The following is an 18,499-nucleotide window of genomic DNA, read 5'->3' as shown; positions in this document are numbered from 1 at the left end:
TATATATATATATATATATATAATATAACATAGTCATAAAATCGGATGTCTTATCTCATAACAATCTAAACAAGAGTATAACAATTGAGCATAGCCCATACAACAATACAATAGAAGCCACATATATGCTATACAATCTTTAGTACTCAAATGAAAGAAATGAACAAATTGTCTTTAAGATTAGAATAACATTGATATGTTGATAGTGGTATTGCCCTCGGAAAGTGAGGACCTGCCCAACTTGGATGAGTGAGAATTCCACGTATTCCTTCAAAGTCGTCTCAAAAGACCTTCAATGACTGGAACCTAAAATGTTGGGGAAAACAGAGAAAATGGGGTTAGTACACCACTTGTACTAATTATGAAACCTTATGCACACACATCATAAAATTATGCTAAAAAGGGACATTTCATTAAAGTATGCAAATTTACATTGAAAAGCCTTATGCACATTCAAGAATACCATATCAATCAATAAGACATATTCATTAATTTAAGAGCACGTACATCGGAAGAACAACAATACTAAGTCTAGTCAAGCCAACATGCATATCCACATAACTTGAACACATAGTCAAGACAACCCTATTATGAAGGTATAACATCAACAAGCATGATTAAAAGTTCATTTTAGCATAACCAAAGCAAGACCATTATCCATGAACCCTTATTAATTCAACTAGTGCAATGACTAAGCAAATACCCATAACCTTACTCAACCAAGTAAACTCAACAAGAACCATGACCAATGTCCGACTTCACATAGCATATCATTAATAATACATATCATCATACTTTAGCAATAGAGACCAAACACATATTCATAAGTGAAACTAATCATCATATAGTATCATCAATGTAAAAGATCATCATATACATATCATGTACCATTTTAAGCATATACATATATAAGAACATCCTCCTAAGGCTTCCCTCAAGGCAAACTAGTGCAATGCATAGGTAGAGTCACATACCCCTACCTAAGTTGAGTCAAAATCTTAAGTCACCCTAGTTAGTTTGTGCTTCATTACTTCATTTTAGTTTAGTTAACACTTGCCTTAACCAACATAGACCAGAAGAGCTAAATGTGGAATCCGGTTTTGTAAAACCTTACACTAATGGAAGGTGGTCTACCGGCCAAAGTATAACCAAACATAAATGTGGCTTTCTAGGTGGATCCACTGGCTAGTATGCTTATGGGAGCAACATAGTTAAGGAATTAGGAGATTCGTATGAACTTTCTACATGCCATTTTGCAATTGGAGCCTCATCTCATGAGAATCCTTAGCGTGAGTATCCCTCATAGGGGAGTCAACACCTCATGTGGAACAATAGGGTGAATATTCCTCTACAGAAAGTCAACACCTCCCATTGTCAAGTTCTCTCAATGTTAAGCTAACGTCCCTTTTGAATTGTCTTTAATGACTTTATTAATCATCATAACTTAATGTAGGTCATAGGGTCTATCCCTTGTATAATCATCATCATCATCATAGCTCAATAAGAATTGCATGAGTGTTTTCCTTTCATTACAATTCATATAAGTGAGGTTAGCACATTTTTCATAATCACATCATGATAAGGAACATTGGTAAGTAATCACCATCTTTATAACATTTACATCTTATCCAGTGACTCACAATCCATAGTTCAAGACATTTGAGTTCAACATCATACCAACCCTATCAATCTTAATATAAGTTCTACTTCAATAAAACATCATTACTTAATCACAAGTAACCATAATCGAAGTAAGGAATAGAGATTACAAGACTTACTCAATCATCTTCACAATGCCTTCATCAAGGTCTTACAATCAACCTCCAACTTAACCCAACAGTGGTATAATAGCATCATATAATTTTAAGTAACATAATAACAAGACCAATTGAATCATTATACAACAATTCATCACTAGTTTATAGCCTATAATTTTAGACCTATATCAAGTTCATAGTCTACTTCACCATCTAAGTCAATTACTCAAGAACTAGCATGGTAGAACTACAATTCATCTCAATCTAATCATAAATTGGAACAATAACATCATAGGGTAGTAATTCATACATTAACCAAGCCAATTACATCAATACTAGATAGTTCAATTCAAGATCACAACCTAGGATTAAGGGGAAAAGGTCATCTTCTACAAACTAAACCAATCCATCAAGAAATAACATAATTGAGTTATAATACATTTTAATATAATCATAATATCCGAAATAAATTATAAACAAAGCAATTCACAAGATCAAATTCGTATTGGATGAAAACCCACTTTAATTTCATACTTTTGAAATCAATTTGATGGAACCCTTTGGGAAAAGAAGACCCAAAGGTGAAAGGAATCCCATACATTGATGATTGATGAATATTTATGGAGAAACTTTGAGTTGTTAAGCCCTATATCCCACCTCTAGCTTGTTCTTCAAAAAGGTCTCTTTGGGGAGAGAAAGAAGAGAAAAAGAGGAGCAGTTTGGGTTTGGGAAATGATGAGGGCTTAGGTTAGTTTAATTAGGTTAGGGTCTTTATATCAGTCATTAAACAAATTAATTAGACCTCACTAAACCCCTAAATAATTCACTAACCACCTAATTAATTTAATTAATCAAACTTAAAATGTGCAGCAAAATTAGTCTGTCAAGACCACGACAAATGGTCCGTTTGTCAAACGACGGCCAAGGGACCAACCGTCCTGTTGGTCCGTCAGTTAGTTAAGAGACTTGTCAACACAGGCCTCCCATGAGGCGTTCATTGACGGTGTCCATCAATGCACTGTCGATGGACACACTTTCCGTCGTTGTCACTCGTTTGTGCACACTGCCTTTTGGCAGCTTTTTGCCAAAATGCAAGGGTCCTCCTCAAGGGCTTGTTTTGTCCATGGGGAGTCGTACCCGGATGTTTTGACTAGAAACTAACACTAATACGTGTTAGAAACCCTTCCACCAAAAATCATCATTTTCCAACTCCTAAAACTTAGTCAAATAGCCTAAGGCACACTAGCACCTCATTGAACTAGTTTCTGGACGTCCTGGACGTTCCTTGACTTTTTGATTCCAAAACTTCCTAAATGACATATGTTCGTTATTTATGACTTTAAAATAATGTCAAAACCTTTTTACACCTAGGTTAGACTCTAGAACATGCCCTAGACTTTTGGAGTATTACATATATTGTCATGCACCATCGCCGAACCATACTCTTCAACTAAGTCATCAGACACTCCCACCACAAAGCGACTCATCTCATCCCTTAGGTTAGATACCAAGTAATGACCATATTTGGAAAATTTAGTGAACTTTAAGGAGTACTCTTTCACACTCATACATCCTTGATGAAGGTTGATTAATTCTTCCACTTTCGCCTCCCTTTTCTCCCTAGGAAAAAAATGATCAAGGAAAGACCTTCCAAACACCTCCCATGTGATAGGAACCTCTCTCAAGGACCTAATTTTTTCTCCATTGGGTGTACCATGTTTTTGAAAACTTTTGAAGTCAATTTGAAAGAACCCTTTGGGAAAAGGAGTCTCAAAGGTAAGGAGTTCCATACCTTAGCTATTCTTGAAGATTGATGGAGAGTAAGTTGAATCTTGGAGCCCTAGTGACCTTGAATTTATCTTCAATGGAGTCTTGGGGAAATAGAGAGAGAATGTAGAGAGAAGGTAAAGATATTTGTGGTTGGGAATTGAAGAGTGTTAGGTTAGTTTAATGAGGGATAGGTTTTTATATAGTCCCTTAACTAACTTAATTAGACACCCCCTAACTCTTAATTATCCACCTAAGAAACTAACTAATTTATTCCCTCACTTAAAATTCGATAATCAAAACCAAACCCTGACCTACGAGACCTCGACGTACGGTCCATAGGTCAGTGGACACCCCCATACTGCACAACCGTTGTTGGCGAAAGAGAGTGGTCTTTTTGAACACTGTGGAGATTTGGCGAAGGCTGGAGCTACGACTCCATCGACGGGACGTTGACCCATCGACGGTTCGTCATTTGGCCACTGCCAATTTGACAGCTTTTAGGTCATTCTCAAGGGTCCTCTCCAAGGACCCTTAGGATGGTCCTTTGAGAGTCGTACCTACATATTTCGACCCTAAAGACACTCTAATACTTTTTTAACACCTTTCTACCAATTTTCATCAAATTCTGACTCTTCAAATCCCATGAAACATGCCAAGACACACTAGTGTACATTTCACAATTCGCCGGACGTCATGAAAGTTCCTTGACATTTTGACTCTAACACTTCTTACATGTTTTAAGTACATTATTTTAGGCCTTAAAACAGTGATCTAAGTCTTTGCTCTTCATGTGAGTCTCTAGATTAGGTCTTGGACTTCCGGAGTGTTACACCTATTTTGTTTTAGAGACTTCATAGACAGATTGTTGTAGTTCTTTAGTCTTATTCATTTCAGTTGTATACGTTTAAGACTTGAGTTGTCATCTTTGGCTAAGTTATTATTTCTTAAGTTATTGCATGAGTCATATTTCTTGTGGTTAAGTCTTCCGCTGAGTAAGTAAGCCAGACAAGGATTCACTTAGGGCCAACAATAGTTCTCGAGTGTCAATCATACTCAGGGTGTATGCTCGGGGCATGAAAAATTTCAATATTTTTCATCTAAAACAAGACTAAATTATTTTCTCCATATTCAGATCTTAAGTAAAGTACTAGTTACAAATGAAAATATGGGTAAATATGGGTAAACTAGTATTTTGCTCAATTAATTTTTACCCATATCAAATATGAGCAGGTTGAATTATTATTCAATTTCTATTGACCCATTTTCAACCTGTCCAAATTTGATCAACCCACCCATTTGCCACCAGTAAACTATTTACTAAACTTACTAATGGATGTCAAATTGTATACACTATCTAAACATAAATAAAAAGTATAATAATCGGTAAATTTATTGGGACTTAATTTCATACCAATATATTGTGTATAGTTTTTGTGTTCAATTGTTATATCAATGAAATTCCATAGAACAACTAATATGGATGGAAAATTCAAAATTTTAATAGGGAACACATATCAATTACTTTTGTGTTACATTTTGTATATAACTGAATTTCAATAAATGATTATACTCACAAATTCATAACAGTATCATTTCAGTTTTTAGTTAATTAAATACTTATTTTTTAGGTGAAAAACAAAATTATTCCAAAGAAAGCAACAACATATTGAATCTTAATTTCTTTGAGTCAAGTTTCATCATTAAAGTTTTCTAGTTTAATTTTAAATTTATCTTGTATTCTTTATTTTTATTTTATTGGCATGATAAAAATTATTAATTAAAATTTACATTTGTCAACTAGAAATATGAACGACTATTCAAAATATCAAAAAAACAAAATAATATAAAATTGAATATAATTTACAAAAAGGAGCTTTTAATTATTTGATCGACAATTTTTTTTGGCTGAAATAAGTTTTGAAAATTAAATTTGATCAATCTTACTTAAGATAAACATATATCAAGAGAAATTTAATCAACTTAGTATATTATCAATTGAAAAGAAATCGGAGAACTAGATTATAAAATAATTATTCATCACTTTGCATCTCAAAAAGTTTAAAACATATTTTTTTAATTAAGATCTCATTTCAAAATTTAATTTTAGGCCACTCAGACCCACTGACTACATCCCGCATTCAGTAAAAGAATTTGCAAAGAAGAAATCTAAAATTCGAATGTAGTCCAAAAATTAAATTAAAAAAGTTAGTGTTAGTACCATATAATCATTAATATTAATCAAATATGCTCATATAATCATTAATTAGAATAAACCATGAAATTTACTTTCAAATAGATACCAATCATAGTATAAAAAGCTATTCACTGCCACTGTTGCTTTTCAGTTACATGTGAGCCCATAGCATCCATAAATTTTGTTTTCTACATTAGTTTATACTCTATAGAATGTCAAAATTGATATTAAAATCAAAGTTAACCAAAAACATGTCCAATTTCTTTTATTTAAAAAAAAATTGCAACATACATGAAATTACATAAATGTATAAAAATTATACCAACAAGTATTTCGTCCAAAATTTGAATATGAAGCATATGAGATAACTTATGCAATATAAATCATATACTATCATATAAAAAAATTCTAGACTCGCCTACGAGGCGCCACCACAAATCAGGATACCCTTTTAATTTATTTATTTTCAGAAATTATCCTTCCCCTTTCATGCTAAGTTGTAACTTTTATGGAAAACGGTGATTTTTATGAAAATATACGACTTTTATATAAGAATTGCGACTTTTATGAAAGGTTGTGACATTTTCCAAGGATTGTGACTTTTTCAAAGAGTTGTAGCCTTTTCGATAAGGCACAACCTTTTGTTGTCTAAAAATAGAGAAATTTGCTCTCATTTTAAAACAACGAAATTCTAAACTACTTCTTCTTCTGCACAATTAATTATTTGTCACTTGTCTCAAATTCAGTGGCTCGCTAACACCATTATTTTTGTATCAATATGCTAGTGAATATAATTGTTCCGTCCTGAGAGGATTTATTTTTTTAAGCCTCAAGTATTAGAGGGGAATATTCTTAAGGGGACATAGTGCATTCAGTTGACTCATTTTTTTCATTCTATTGTTATAGATCTTGGTATGTATTTTTACGGTCATTAATTTATGCTTATGAGATTAATTATTGTTATTCAGTATATGTTTTAAACTTTGTTGTCTATGTTTCTGCAAAGTTATTGTCTTTAGTTATATATGATTCATATACACATAATAGATATATTCATGTGTAGAAAATAATTATAGTAGTCCGAGGCGAACCCACATTCATTGGGTACCTTTTTAAAAAAAATTGTATATATATGCATGTCACAACTGATAAAACGAATATATACTTAACTGTGCACCCTAAAAACTAAAAGTTGTTATGGTTGCACTGCAGCGAGACTGTGCAAGATCAAATCTCACCGAAGGTAACTTTCTTTTCACTTAAAATTTAGTTTTTTTCTTTTTAAAACCAATTATCGATTCCTGTCGAAGGTCACTTCCCTTTTACTTTAAAGGTCAAATGCTTTGATGGACTCTTCTACTTGTTCAAGTTTGTATTATGGACCCTTCTACTTAATTCCTTACCAACTGAACCCTTAAACTCAATTAAAACAAGATTTTTATCGGGTGTATAATTTACTCGCCCATGAATAGATGACATGTCAAATTTATGTCACATAAATCAATAACATGTCATAATTATCTCTATTAACTATTTTTAAAATTATTAATCTAAAATGTTAAATACATAAAAAACTCCACACACCAAATCAGTCGCCTATGTTCTTCTCTCGAAACCATTCTTATAGTGAAATAGCCTGAAGCCACCATATCAAAAAGACACAACCACCACTTTTCTTGCCGGTGAGACAATCTATTCTCTCTCAAACTCGTCTCCATCTCCATCGCACACTCTCACCATTTTTCGTTCCTCTTTTTCTATTCGACAAAATCAGCAACCCTAGGTCGCCGCACTACCATCTTTGGCCAGCAAACCTTTTTCGCATTTGTGACCAACTCCTTGCACCGTCACCCGTCCCACTCTCCTCTCTAATGTCTTCCTTTCACCGCACCATCAGTGACCAAGAGCCATTTATTCAAGTCATGTTCAGAAAGGCCTCCCATGATTTCTTCGAAGCGGAAGGCTTCAATGTCAATCCCTCTCTCATTTAGACGCCAAAAATGATTCAAGTCTCTGGGTATTCACTACCTCAGATAAATTATTTTAGATAATACTTCAATAAATTACTTTATGATATTTTGGAGTGTAGGGAAGAAAGAAGAAAAGGGATATGGTAGGGATTGAGTTATCTGAAAAAAGAAGGAGAAATGGAGAAGAAGAATTTTTTTTAAAAAAAATATTATATTATTCTATTATAATTTTAACAACTCTTTTTTAATGAGAATATGATATTCACTTGCTTACAAGCACATGTAATCACACAATCCTGTCAACTTATCCATTTTAATACCACATATGTTTGATCAACGGTAAGAGGGTTTGATATATTATGTTTTATTGAGCTTAATAATTCAGTTGATAAAATATTAAGTAGAGGGGTTCATAATACAAACTCATACAAGTACAATGGTCCACTAGACCCTTTTGCCTACTTTAAATTCAACTTCTTCTCTTAAATTTTTTTTTTGGCTCATTCCTTTCTTTATTGAACTTAAAAACAAATAAAATCCCTAGTACGATTCTAAACAAAATATATGACTAACTTTTCTTAGAACAATTTAAAACAAAATATAAGACTAACTTTTCCTAGAACAATTCTAAACAAAATATAAGTCTTCTAGAAAATTTACCGCTTACAAGTATTCTTCATTGCATAATTAAAGTCCTACTCTAATTATCTTGCATAAATTGTTAAGTTCTTCTTTATAAATGTATTTTTTTAATAAGAATTTCTTGTAGATTCTTGTGATTTGAGATGGATAGATTTTTTACAAAACATAATTCTTCTTAACCAAGTTCTAGTTTACAGACAATTCTTCGCGTTTTATAACTTAAATCAGATCCTGGAGAAAGAATATCCATTGATAAATATAGTCCTAGAATACGAGATAATGTGAGCAGACACTATATCCAACAAGGTCCTTGTCAATCGGATATTAACCTCAAACTAGATTAGGAACGCAAATGCACTGATTTTGTAAGACATGATTTAGGAGTTCATATCTAGATGGTTGGAGTATAATATGAAGAAAAATGATGTATTTTGCTTATGTTGCTATTAATTTAGAAATGACTATGTAAAGGAAAATGCAAGTGATTTTTCACCAAAACTGGTTCTAATTTTTTACTTTTTAATTATAATATTTGATATTGATTAAAGTGAAACAAAATAATAAAATTCATTATTAAAATTTATTAGGGATTCAAAAGTTTTGGAGACCTAAGCATGATACTCCGCTAACCTTATCCTTAAGTCACTGCTAGCCTTACTTTTGAGTCACTCTTAATGGTTCCCTCCTATCTTCAAATCCTGGGTTCGTGCCTAATGGTACTTAATTTTAAGAATTCCTGTTTTGATATTCTATATGAAATTCTATAACTTAAAAGTCCTATATATAAGTTTACATAATATCAATTCATTAATAAGTTTCTCACTCATCTATTGAAGGAATTCATTATGCAAGTTCGAAAATTATAATTCCTTCATGTTCGAGCGCAATTTCTTATTTTTATCTGTTAAATTTTTTGAATTTTTTTCCTGATATATATATATATATATATATATATATATATATATATATATATCACAAGTGTATAATTTATGCAACTTAAATAAATTCTTTTATCTTACAGAATGCCCTTGTATATATTCTTATTTTCTTATTTATTTTCCTTTTATTGTCGATGAAAGAACCAATTATCTATTATTTCCTAAATTATTCACTCATTAGAGGTTCTTGAGTTATATATTTTTAAGAACCTAATTTTTCTATTATTTTTAATCTATGAATATAAGTAAAGAATTATTTGTAAGTCCAATACAATTATGGAAATTTTTTTAAACTGTCAATATTTTGACATTTAATAGGACTCATTGTCAATACTTTTAATATTTAGTAAAAATGTCAAAAAAGAAACAATTGTTAAAAACAGAAAGGAGAAATTAAGGGGAGAGAAAAATATTAAAAAGAAATATTGCTTAAAAGTCTTATCAGTTAAAAAAAATTAAAAATAAAAAAGTAATTGACAATTTATTCAAATACAACTTCCATCTCTTTCTTCTTCTTTTACCATATTCTAAAAAACAAGCCTATCACCATCGTTCTAAAAATTCAATATTCAATTTTTTATTTATTTTTGTTTCTAAATACTTTTTTTACCATACATTATCATGTTTGAAGCAGTTTATTCTACTAAAGCATTATTTTGACGTTATGAAATTATAATTTATCTTTAAAAATGTCTGAAATTGTATGAAGTTATTTGACTATCATGTTAAGGTCATGAAGTTTATGTATCTCCTTTTAAGAAATTTTTCAGTATTCAAAATACAATACTCATGTATTCATGGTATACGTATTAATCCATCTAACATATGTATTTTATTTTGCTTATTTCCAATATCACTTTGTATACCAAATAATTTGTGTTTATATTTGATTTTGTATTCATCATAATGTATACCATAAAGTTTGTATTTATGTTTGATTTCGTATTCGTCCTAATATATAACATAAAATTTTGTATTTATATTTTGATTTGTATTCATTTTCAACTATAAATAGCCAAAATACAGTTTATTTATGTATTCATTATATGTGTATTCATCCTAATTGCATCAGTCAAATAGTTTTGTATTTTATTTTTCTTATTTATATGTTTATACCAACTAGTTTATCTTTGATTTCGTATTCATTCACAATTTTAAATAATCAAAATACATGTTTGTATTTAGATTATCACTTTGTAATAACAAATTTGACTACAAACTACAGAACATTCAAAACACTTCCAAATACTTTTGCGAAACAATTCAATATCTAAATACTAATGTAGAATCTACTAAATTTGAAATATAAAAATAAATCATAAAAAAAGATTGAAATAAATTATTTTAAATACTAAAAATCTGAAATACATAAATATTTGATGAGTATGTTAGCAAATTCATATATAAATTTTTTTACAAAATTATGGAAAATTCTCAATACATACAATCCAAAAATTCAACATAATGTGTTAAAAACGAATCTCACAAAATAAATGATAAATTCAAAAATGTCTTTATCAATTGAGAGATTTCTTGATAGATCTGAAAAATTGTTATGAACTTGAATAATAAGTTCTGCCTCAACAATGAGAGAGAATAATGACGAACTTTTGATGAAAAAAAAAAGAAGAGAAAAGTGAATGATGGGGCAGAAAAGTTGATGAAAGAGAAAAAAATAAAAAGTGAAAGATGAAAAATAAATTTAATGGTACTAAATCATATGAAGAAGTGTAAACGGGTAATGGATGTAGAATTTGATTTAAAGTTGGACTGTTTTGAAAAATAAAATTTGAATATAAATCACATGCTAAAATATTGACATTTTGACATTTTCAATAATTACTTTAAAGTATAGATATTTTTACTAATTAAGTTAGGAATTGTGATTATTTTGCTAATTTTCCCTACAATTATTTTGATCGTGCAAAGTACAAACAATTTGCCTAATATAGTATAAATTAAATCGTGAGCAAATATGTTACAAGATAAAGATGAATAACTCATAATTGACGACTGGAAGAAATCAAAATTTTATCTCGAAAATGAAAACTCCTCTCAATCTCTCGTATCACTAGGACTGAAACATGTGTAAGTTTTGGGTTTGGGGCGCCCATGTGGATTTACTCGATCCAAACCAACCCAAGAATTTTTTTTTCTGAATTAAAAAAGAAAAGAGAAAAAGATAAGTATTAATTTTAAAAAGGGGTGGGAACAGTTACAACATTAATAATCACACCTTTTTAAGTTTTTTTTTTCTTTTCTTTTCTTCAACGCTCCAGAAAGGAAAAACAAAAAGAACAACAAAAACTCTAAAGATTTAGATTAAAGATACAATAGAAACATTTAGTTTGTGAAATTATCTTTATTTCCTAGTGATTCAAAGAAGGATTTGAAGCAAATCATTCAATTCGTGAATTTCATTCCACTGCAACAATCAAAGGTACACAAATCTTGTACCAAATGTTGTTTAAATATTTTCAACATGCATGAACTTTTGAACAATATTATTTTATTTGTTCAATCATTGAAATGCATCTGCATGAATCGATTAACATAAATCAAATAGACAAATCTCTCTGAATACTTATTCGAGATATAATATAGTCTATATTAATAACGTGTTATGAATTTATTCAATAAATAGAAGGAGAAAGTAGGGAGAAAAGAGAAAAGTTATTATTCCTCTTGAAGGATATTAGAGATTGTGATATATTCACAAAGTTATTACAACGAAGAAAAATCCCTCCTGCTAAAATTTGTTACTTGTCTCCAAAAGGATTCTACATAATAGACATTAACTATATAATACAAGCATGTTTATAACGGATTCACTATTTTAGTTTTTTATATATAAACAAAACTCATTATCGACCATTCTTTTAAATTGTTCCCATTAAAGAATAGTCTTTTACCCTTTCTTAAAAATTCCCAATCTTTTGATCATCTCCATAACAAAAATTCAGAGAATATTCATCACTACAAAAAGAACAAGTATCCAAGTAATGAACTAATTATTTTCCTTCCATTCAAGTAATATCGGAGTCATCGGTTGGGGTCACAGTTCGGGATCGAGTCCTGAGTTGAGGCCGGGGTTTAGATGTTGGGTCAGGGTAGGGGTTCAGGTCCGTGGTGGAGGATGGAAGTTGCCTTGAATCATAGTATTACAAATAGTAATATTTTTCTTTACTTTACTAATCAATTAAACAATAGAAACTAGTAAGCCTTGTGTTTTTTCCTCATCAACTTGAAACCCAACAAAATAACAATTATTTTTCAAGAAAACAAACATTTTCCTTGGTGTCAGTATCTATCTCCTACTGTTGCTACAATGTTACAGAACGATCAAGGAAATGTTGTTCGATTGACCATATATGATGGTGATTTAAGAGTTAAAATTTAAAAGTAGTTTCTTTGCTAAAAATATGTTTGTACCGTCTAGACATCAAAATAATTCTAATTTTGGGCCACGTTATAAAAAAGAAATAAATAGAGTACCCTTAACCAATTTCACAAATTAAAAAAAAAAACTCATATTTCATAGATTACATGGGGATAAATTTGTCGTTATTATAGAAGAATGGAAATAATAAACTCATACTGACGATGGATCCAAGTAATTTTGGTATTTGGACAATGCTTTAGTTGATTTTTGATAGTATTGTGTTTCTGAGGGCAGAAGAGGCGAGCAGTGTCTCTCATCACTCATCATTCACGTACAAGACTTAATTTAAGGGGAAATTAGGCAAAGTGACATGAATATACCAATCATCCATAAAGCAAACATATATAGTTATCAAAAACATGAGAGAAAATCTCATATGTAAAATATAAAACTATTTAGAGATAATTTTAAATTGATCTAAATTGAATAGCCAATGTATATTTATATTATATATATTGAACTTTTTGAATTTTGAGTATATAATTAATGTATTGGGAGAGCAAATATTATTTAGTCAAGGCCTACTCCATTAGTGACCCCTTAAAGTTGACATCATCTTTCAGTTGGACACTCTAACTAAACTTTCTTCGATTTAAGCACCTCATGTCAAACCTTATTGTGTCATTTTGACACTTTTTATATTTTCAAAACCACACACCTCTTATATGAAAAAATAAACGAATCGTTAAGTAACACGATGAAATTTATTTCATTTTTTATAAACTTAATTTTACTTATCTTTTCTTTCATATCCCAAACCCATGCCCCCACCTCTTTTTCTTCTTCTTCTTGTGCCTCCTTCCCCTTTTCATTTGTTCTTATCCATCAAAAAAAGGCAAGAACATAGGTTAGTTTACAAAGTAAAATATGTTTGAGGGAATAAGGAAAATCATATCAAATTAAAAAGTTTTTGTATGACATTTTTAAAAAGTTGATTTCTTGTGCTACTACGATTGAGATATACAATGAAGAATATGTAGAATAAATTACTTTTTATTTTGCTAGAGGTTGTTCTTTATTCCTTGAAATCAATCTAATTTTTGTAATTTCAATGGAGATAAGAATGTAAATTAATTTTAATCATTTGAAAGAAGTTGATTTTTTTGGTTCCCTTGAAATTTTGAATATGAATCAAGATGCAAATTCATTTTTCAAAAGAAGATGAAAGAATCAAAGAGTATAACCCAATAAAGTATAGTATAAATTTTTTTAAAGAATTGTGTGGTGATGGAGGATGATAGAAGGTGAAGAAGATGGAAGGGAGAAAGCAAGGAGGAAGAAGAAGAAAATATTTATAAAAAAATTCGGAATATTTACAAAAAGTCTCTGACGCGCTTAAAATTGATGTAGCACACGTACCATGTCAACAAAAAAGGTCAAAATGATACAACGAGACACGATATAAGGTGTCTTAAATGAACAAAGTTTAGTTAAAAAGTCTAAATGATAGTTTGTGTCAACTTCAGAGGACTACTGATGGGTTAGAACTTTAGTCAATATATACTTCTTATAACTTTTGACTATTTTTCTGTCAATAAAACCATGACTACAATATTGTAAAGTAATTACTTTATCATATATATTTGAAAAATATCCCAAGAAAAAATTTGAAATTTCCTTTACAAAAGTATACCAGCGGATCACATTATGACACAAACTTGTTTGCATACATACAGCTTCATGCTTCTTTCAAGATCAGAATGATTCAAATAAACAAGCCTCAACTTATTCCAATCACATCATTCTTTTCATGTTTTTTAGTTGAATATTCGAACTGCTTTCAGTTCTTTAACATACATACATACACACACACAAGATGTAGTGGCTCATTGTACAACAACTGTACAACATATTGGCAGCAGTGCAAAGATTGGAAGGACACACCTACTGGAGAACTGAATTTCTTGACAAAAACTGGAAAGCAGGGATATTAAACACAATTCACACCTCCAATTGCAATTACTGTGGCTGCGGCTGTGGCTCACATGCTACATGTCTGTCTGCAACTGTGGTTATTTTCTTCTGTAGCTCTGGTTTATTGGCTCCTACGAGTTTGTCAATCTGCTCCCCATCCTTGAGAAAAAAGAAGGTTGGAGTTGCTTTGATATCCCAGGATGAACTAAATTCCTGAACCAAACAAACAACGAAAATGAGCTGTCAACTTTCACATTACTATAGCAAAACAATCCAACAAATACTCTTATCATGCGAATGTTTGCATTGTATAACACATTCAAGTCTTGTTCATTTATCTCCCAGAATAGCCAGTCTTAATAGGGTAGAAATAATTGTTTTTAAAAAGAGTTAGATAGTTGGGAGGCAGAAGGGTATAAGATTGGACACTGAAATTTTTGCTACTTACCGTAAGCTCATCAACATCGACTGTTAGAAACATCAGAGAAAGATATTTCTCAGACAGCTCACAGAAGAATGGAGAGATCATTCTACATGGACCACACCATGAAGCACTGAAATTTGCAATAACCTGCCAAAATTTCACTTGCGTAAGAAAGGTCCAAAATGCCAAAGCCAGCAAAAATGTAAAATTTTAAGCAAGCAAAAGGCGAGGGATCCATATGGGGAAACTGCTGCACCATTCTGCTATTATCCTTCTCTCTTCGCATGTGTGCAAAGCATTAGAGTTAAAGTGCCTTGAGTATTGTTTTTTAACGTCTTTTGAATTTTAGTGCAGCTGGGCTAGAGGATTAAGTTACATGCACGCAGGTGTAAGTTTGTATATGATATTGGAAAGACACACACATTCAAGTTTTGGCAAGTTCACAGTGAAAATGTTAGCGATCACTGTAGATCTACATCTGAGCAAGTGAACGGTAAATATGACAACGTACTCTCCTAGTCTCCTTCTGGAGTATCAACATTCACAACTTTTATCAACTACCACCAGTTATTACATTACTTCATAAGAACCAAACATAGTCCTGGGAAGAAAAAGATGATATTGGTGTGGACCTGTAGAGATCTAGAGGGGAAAATCCCCCATCATAATTTCAGATTCCCAAGTTGACATGGCTGACCTCCTCTTTCATTATTTCTGTTATATGTTATACAGTAGAGAGGAAAGGACTCAAACATCAACAATTCCTATGAAATGCCAAAGATTTCAAAAGGTATTAGCTAGACAGTGATTAACTTACCTTTTCTTTTTTGAAAAATAAGTAACAATATACCCAGTATAATCCCACACAGGGGGGTCTAGGAAGGGTAGAGAGGTTGTTTCCGATAGACCCTCAGCTCAAGAAATGCTTGATAAATAAGATAAAAAAATAAATGCAAAACAAACCCGATTTTTTTCACACAAAGCCATTCAAGAAATACCCGTCTAAAGAACACACAGAAAAAGAGGTGTAATAAAGTACAAAGAAACTGTGAACTCATTAAATAGAAGGCCTAACACCTGTTTGTAACAGTGTTGAAAGAAAAATTCACATGGTTGCTATTCATTTCCTTCCAGAAAGCAGAACATAATAACACATCCTCAAGTCACTTTACATGTAATTTCCCTAAAACTTGGCTTTAGCCTAGCATAGACAATTTCTCCATAGCATGAAAAGAAATTTATGGGAGAAGAAGAGCCACAGAACTTTAAACAGTGATATCAGTCCAAGGAATATATATATAGACAAAAAGACACATGTATCTTAGCAAGCAATAACTGAACATGTGGCTGTGGAGAAAGATTGTGAAGTTCTCTCCAATGTAAATATAGTGAATGCTTCCCCATCCTTATAGTAATAATAAGTTGCCCAAGATGATTGTACATGAAGTCAACCCAAGACAGGTTTTTTCCGTAATTGCATATCTAAGCCAAAGCACTAAGTTTTACATATCAATCTGACGAATCACTCAAGATTGACTTTAAATCTACCAAACCGAACTTCAAAAATATTCTTAGTAATTGATAGTTATTGAGTCAGTTTATCTGGACTGAGAAAGTAATTAGTTAGAAGCCTAGCCAATAGTGTTGAATTGTCAACTCCAAGACTGAAATTTTCTCACTAATCGCATATCCTCGGTCAAAGTCGCTAACTTCTACAAATCAAGTTGACAATTCATCCAAGATTTGTCAAATCTACCAACCCAAACTTTAACACATTTTTACCAATTGATAGTTATCGAGTAAGGAGTTAATGCAAGGTGGAGGTTTGGAGTCAGACGTTGGAGTCGAATGGTTTTATTCAAGTTGAGCAAGACTGGGATTGCAAGTTCAGTTGAGTGACTCATAAAATGTGGATGTGAAGCTTGGCACGGCAGGCACACAGGTCATCCCCAAGAGAAGAAATTCAAGTACTTAGGGACAGTAATCCAAGGTAATAGAGGAGATTGACGAGGATGTCACACGCCATATTGGGGCAGGGAATGAAATGGCGGCTCACATCTTTTATTCAGTGTGATAAGAATGTGCCACCCAGACTTGAGGTAAGTTCTATAGGATGGTGGTTAGCCTGCCTCTGTTATATGGGTCGAAGAGTGACCAATTAAAAACTCACATGTCCATAAGATGAGAAGATGAGGATGTTGAGGGGGTTGTGATACCAGGAGAGATAAGATTAGGAATGAGGATATTCGAGACATGGTGTAAGTGGCTCTTATGAAGGACAAGATGCGGAGACTGAGACTGAGATGGTTCGAACATGTGAAGTGGAGATGTGTAGATGCCTTAGTTAGGATATGTGAGAGGTTGACCATAGTGCAGTTGAGGACAGGTAGAGGTAGACCCAAGAAGTAATGGGGTGAGGTGATTAGGCAGGAGATGATGCAACTTTAGCTCTGAGAACATGACCCTTGATAGGAAGGTTTGGAGGTTGAGAATCGTGGAGAGGTTTAGGCGGTAGTTGGACATTTTTCTTTCACTTTCTCTATGCATTAGTATTCTAAGTTAAGCGGACTCTTGACTTCTAATGCCACACTCATGTTGGCTTCTCCAGAAAAAAACACTACTTTTGAAGAATCCGAGACACACCCGTTAACATTTTTGAAGAGTCCGAGCAACACGATTAGTATTACTGTTATTTTGCATCATATTTTCGATTTCTATTTCTATATTTTTTAGGCTCAGTTACTTATTATTTTGTTGTTGTTTCTGCTTGACTTGTTATTGCCTCTTTCTTATTGTTCTTTGAGCCAAGGGTCTATGAAGAACACTCTATATCTTCTCAAAGTAGGGTAAGGTCTACGTACACTTTACCTTCCCCAAACCCCACCTGCGCAATTTCACTGGGTTTGTTGTTTTTCTTTCTAGTCCTGTAGACGCAATGGAGAGCAAGGGAGAGTTGGATCCAACATACAAATTTATGAAAAGAGTGCAAAGTTGAAAGCCTCACAATGCCTGGCTCCAAGCAGTAGGGACAGAATCTTATTGCGGATATCAGTCTTATTTATAGTGGCCAAAATGTACATTTTGCATAGTGAACCTAGTATGCTTCTATTCCTCAATCAAGTACCAAATTCTATCACTAATGCAAAAGCACATTTTTCCGATAAGCGTCTACATAAAGATTTAAGTTTCTTGTGTAATCAAGCAAAAAATAAAAATTGACGTTTCTTCAAATTTTGGAATAAAATGGATGCAATTCAAATAATTGAAGTTTACTCCATTACTTGATTGGCCATTCAATAAAAATTTCTGATATGGCACACAGATACATGTATAATATGGCAGGGAGAGAGAGAGGGAGAGGGAGAGGGAGAGGGAGAGGGAGAGGGGGGGAGAGAGAGAGGGAGAGGAGAGGGAGAGGGGGGGGGAGAGAGAGAGAGAGAGAGAGAGA

General features: G+C 32.1%; 1 protein-coding gene across 1 annotated transcript in view; it reads right to left on the bottom strand.

Annotated features, from left to right (window-relative positions):
* Positions 1-14,304: 14,304 nt before the first annotated feature.
* LOC107029179 (thioredoxin H9-like) overlaps positions 14,305-18,499 on the bottom strand; it is a 9,182-nt gene continuing 4,987 nt past the window's right edge. The window contains exons 4-5 of the mRNA XM_015230530.2: positions 15,076-15,198; positions 14,305-14,840 (exon numbers count right to left, since the gene is read on the bottom strand). Of these exons, the coding sequence (XP_015086016.1) occupies positions 14,673-14,840; positions 15,076-15,198 (291 nt within the window). The 3' untranslated portion in view covers positions 14,305-14,672. The remainder of the gene's footprint in view (positions 14,841-15,075; positions 15,199-18,499) is intronic.

Source organism: Solanum pennellii, chromosome 9, assembly GCF_001406875.1.
Source record: "Solanum pennellii chromosome 9, SPENNV200".
Taxonomy (NCBI): Eukaryota; Viridiplantae; Streptophyta; class Magnoliopsida; order Solanales; family Solanaceae; genus Solanum; species Solanum pennellii.
Note: the sequence above shows the minus strand (reverse complement) of the source record. Positions and strands in the feature narration are given on the sequence as shown.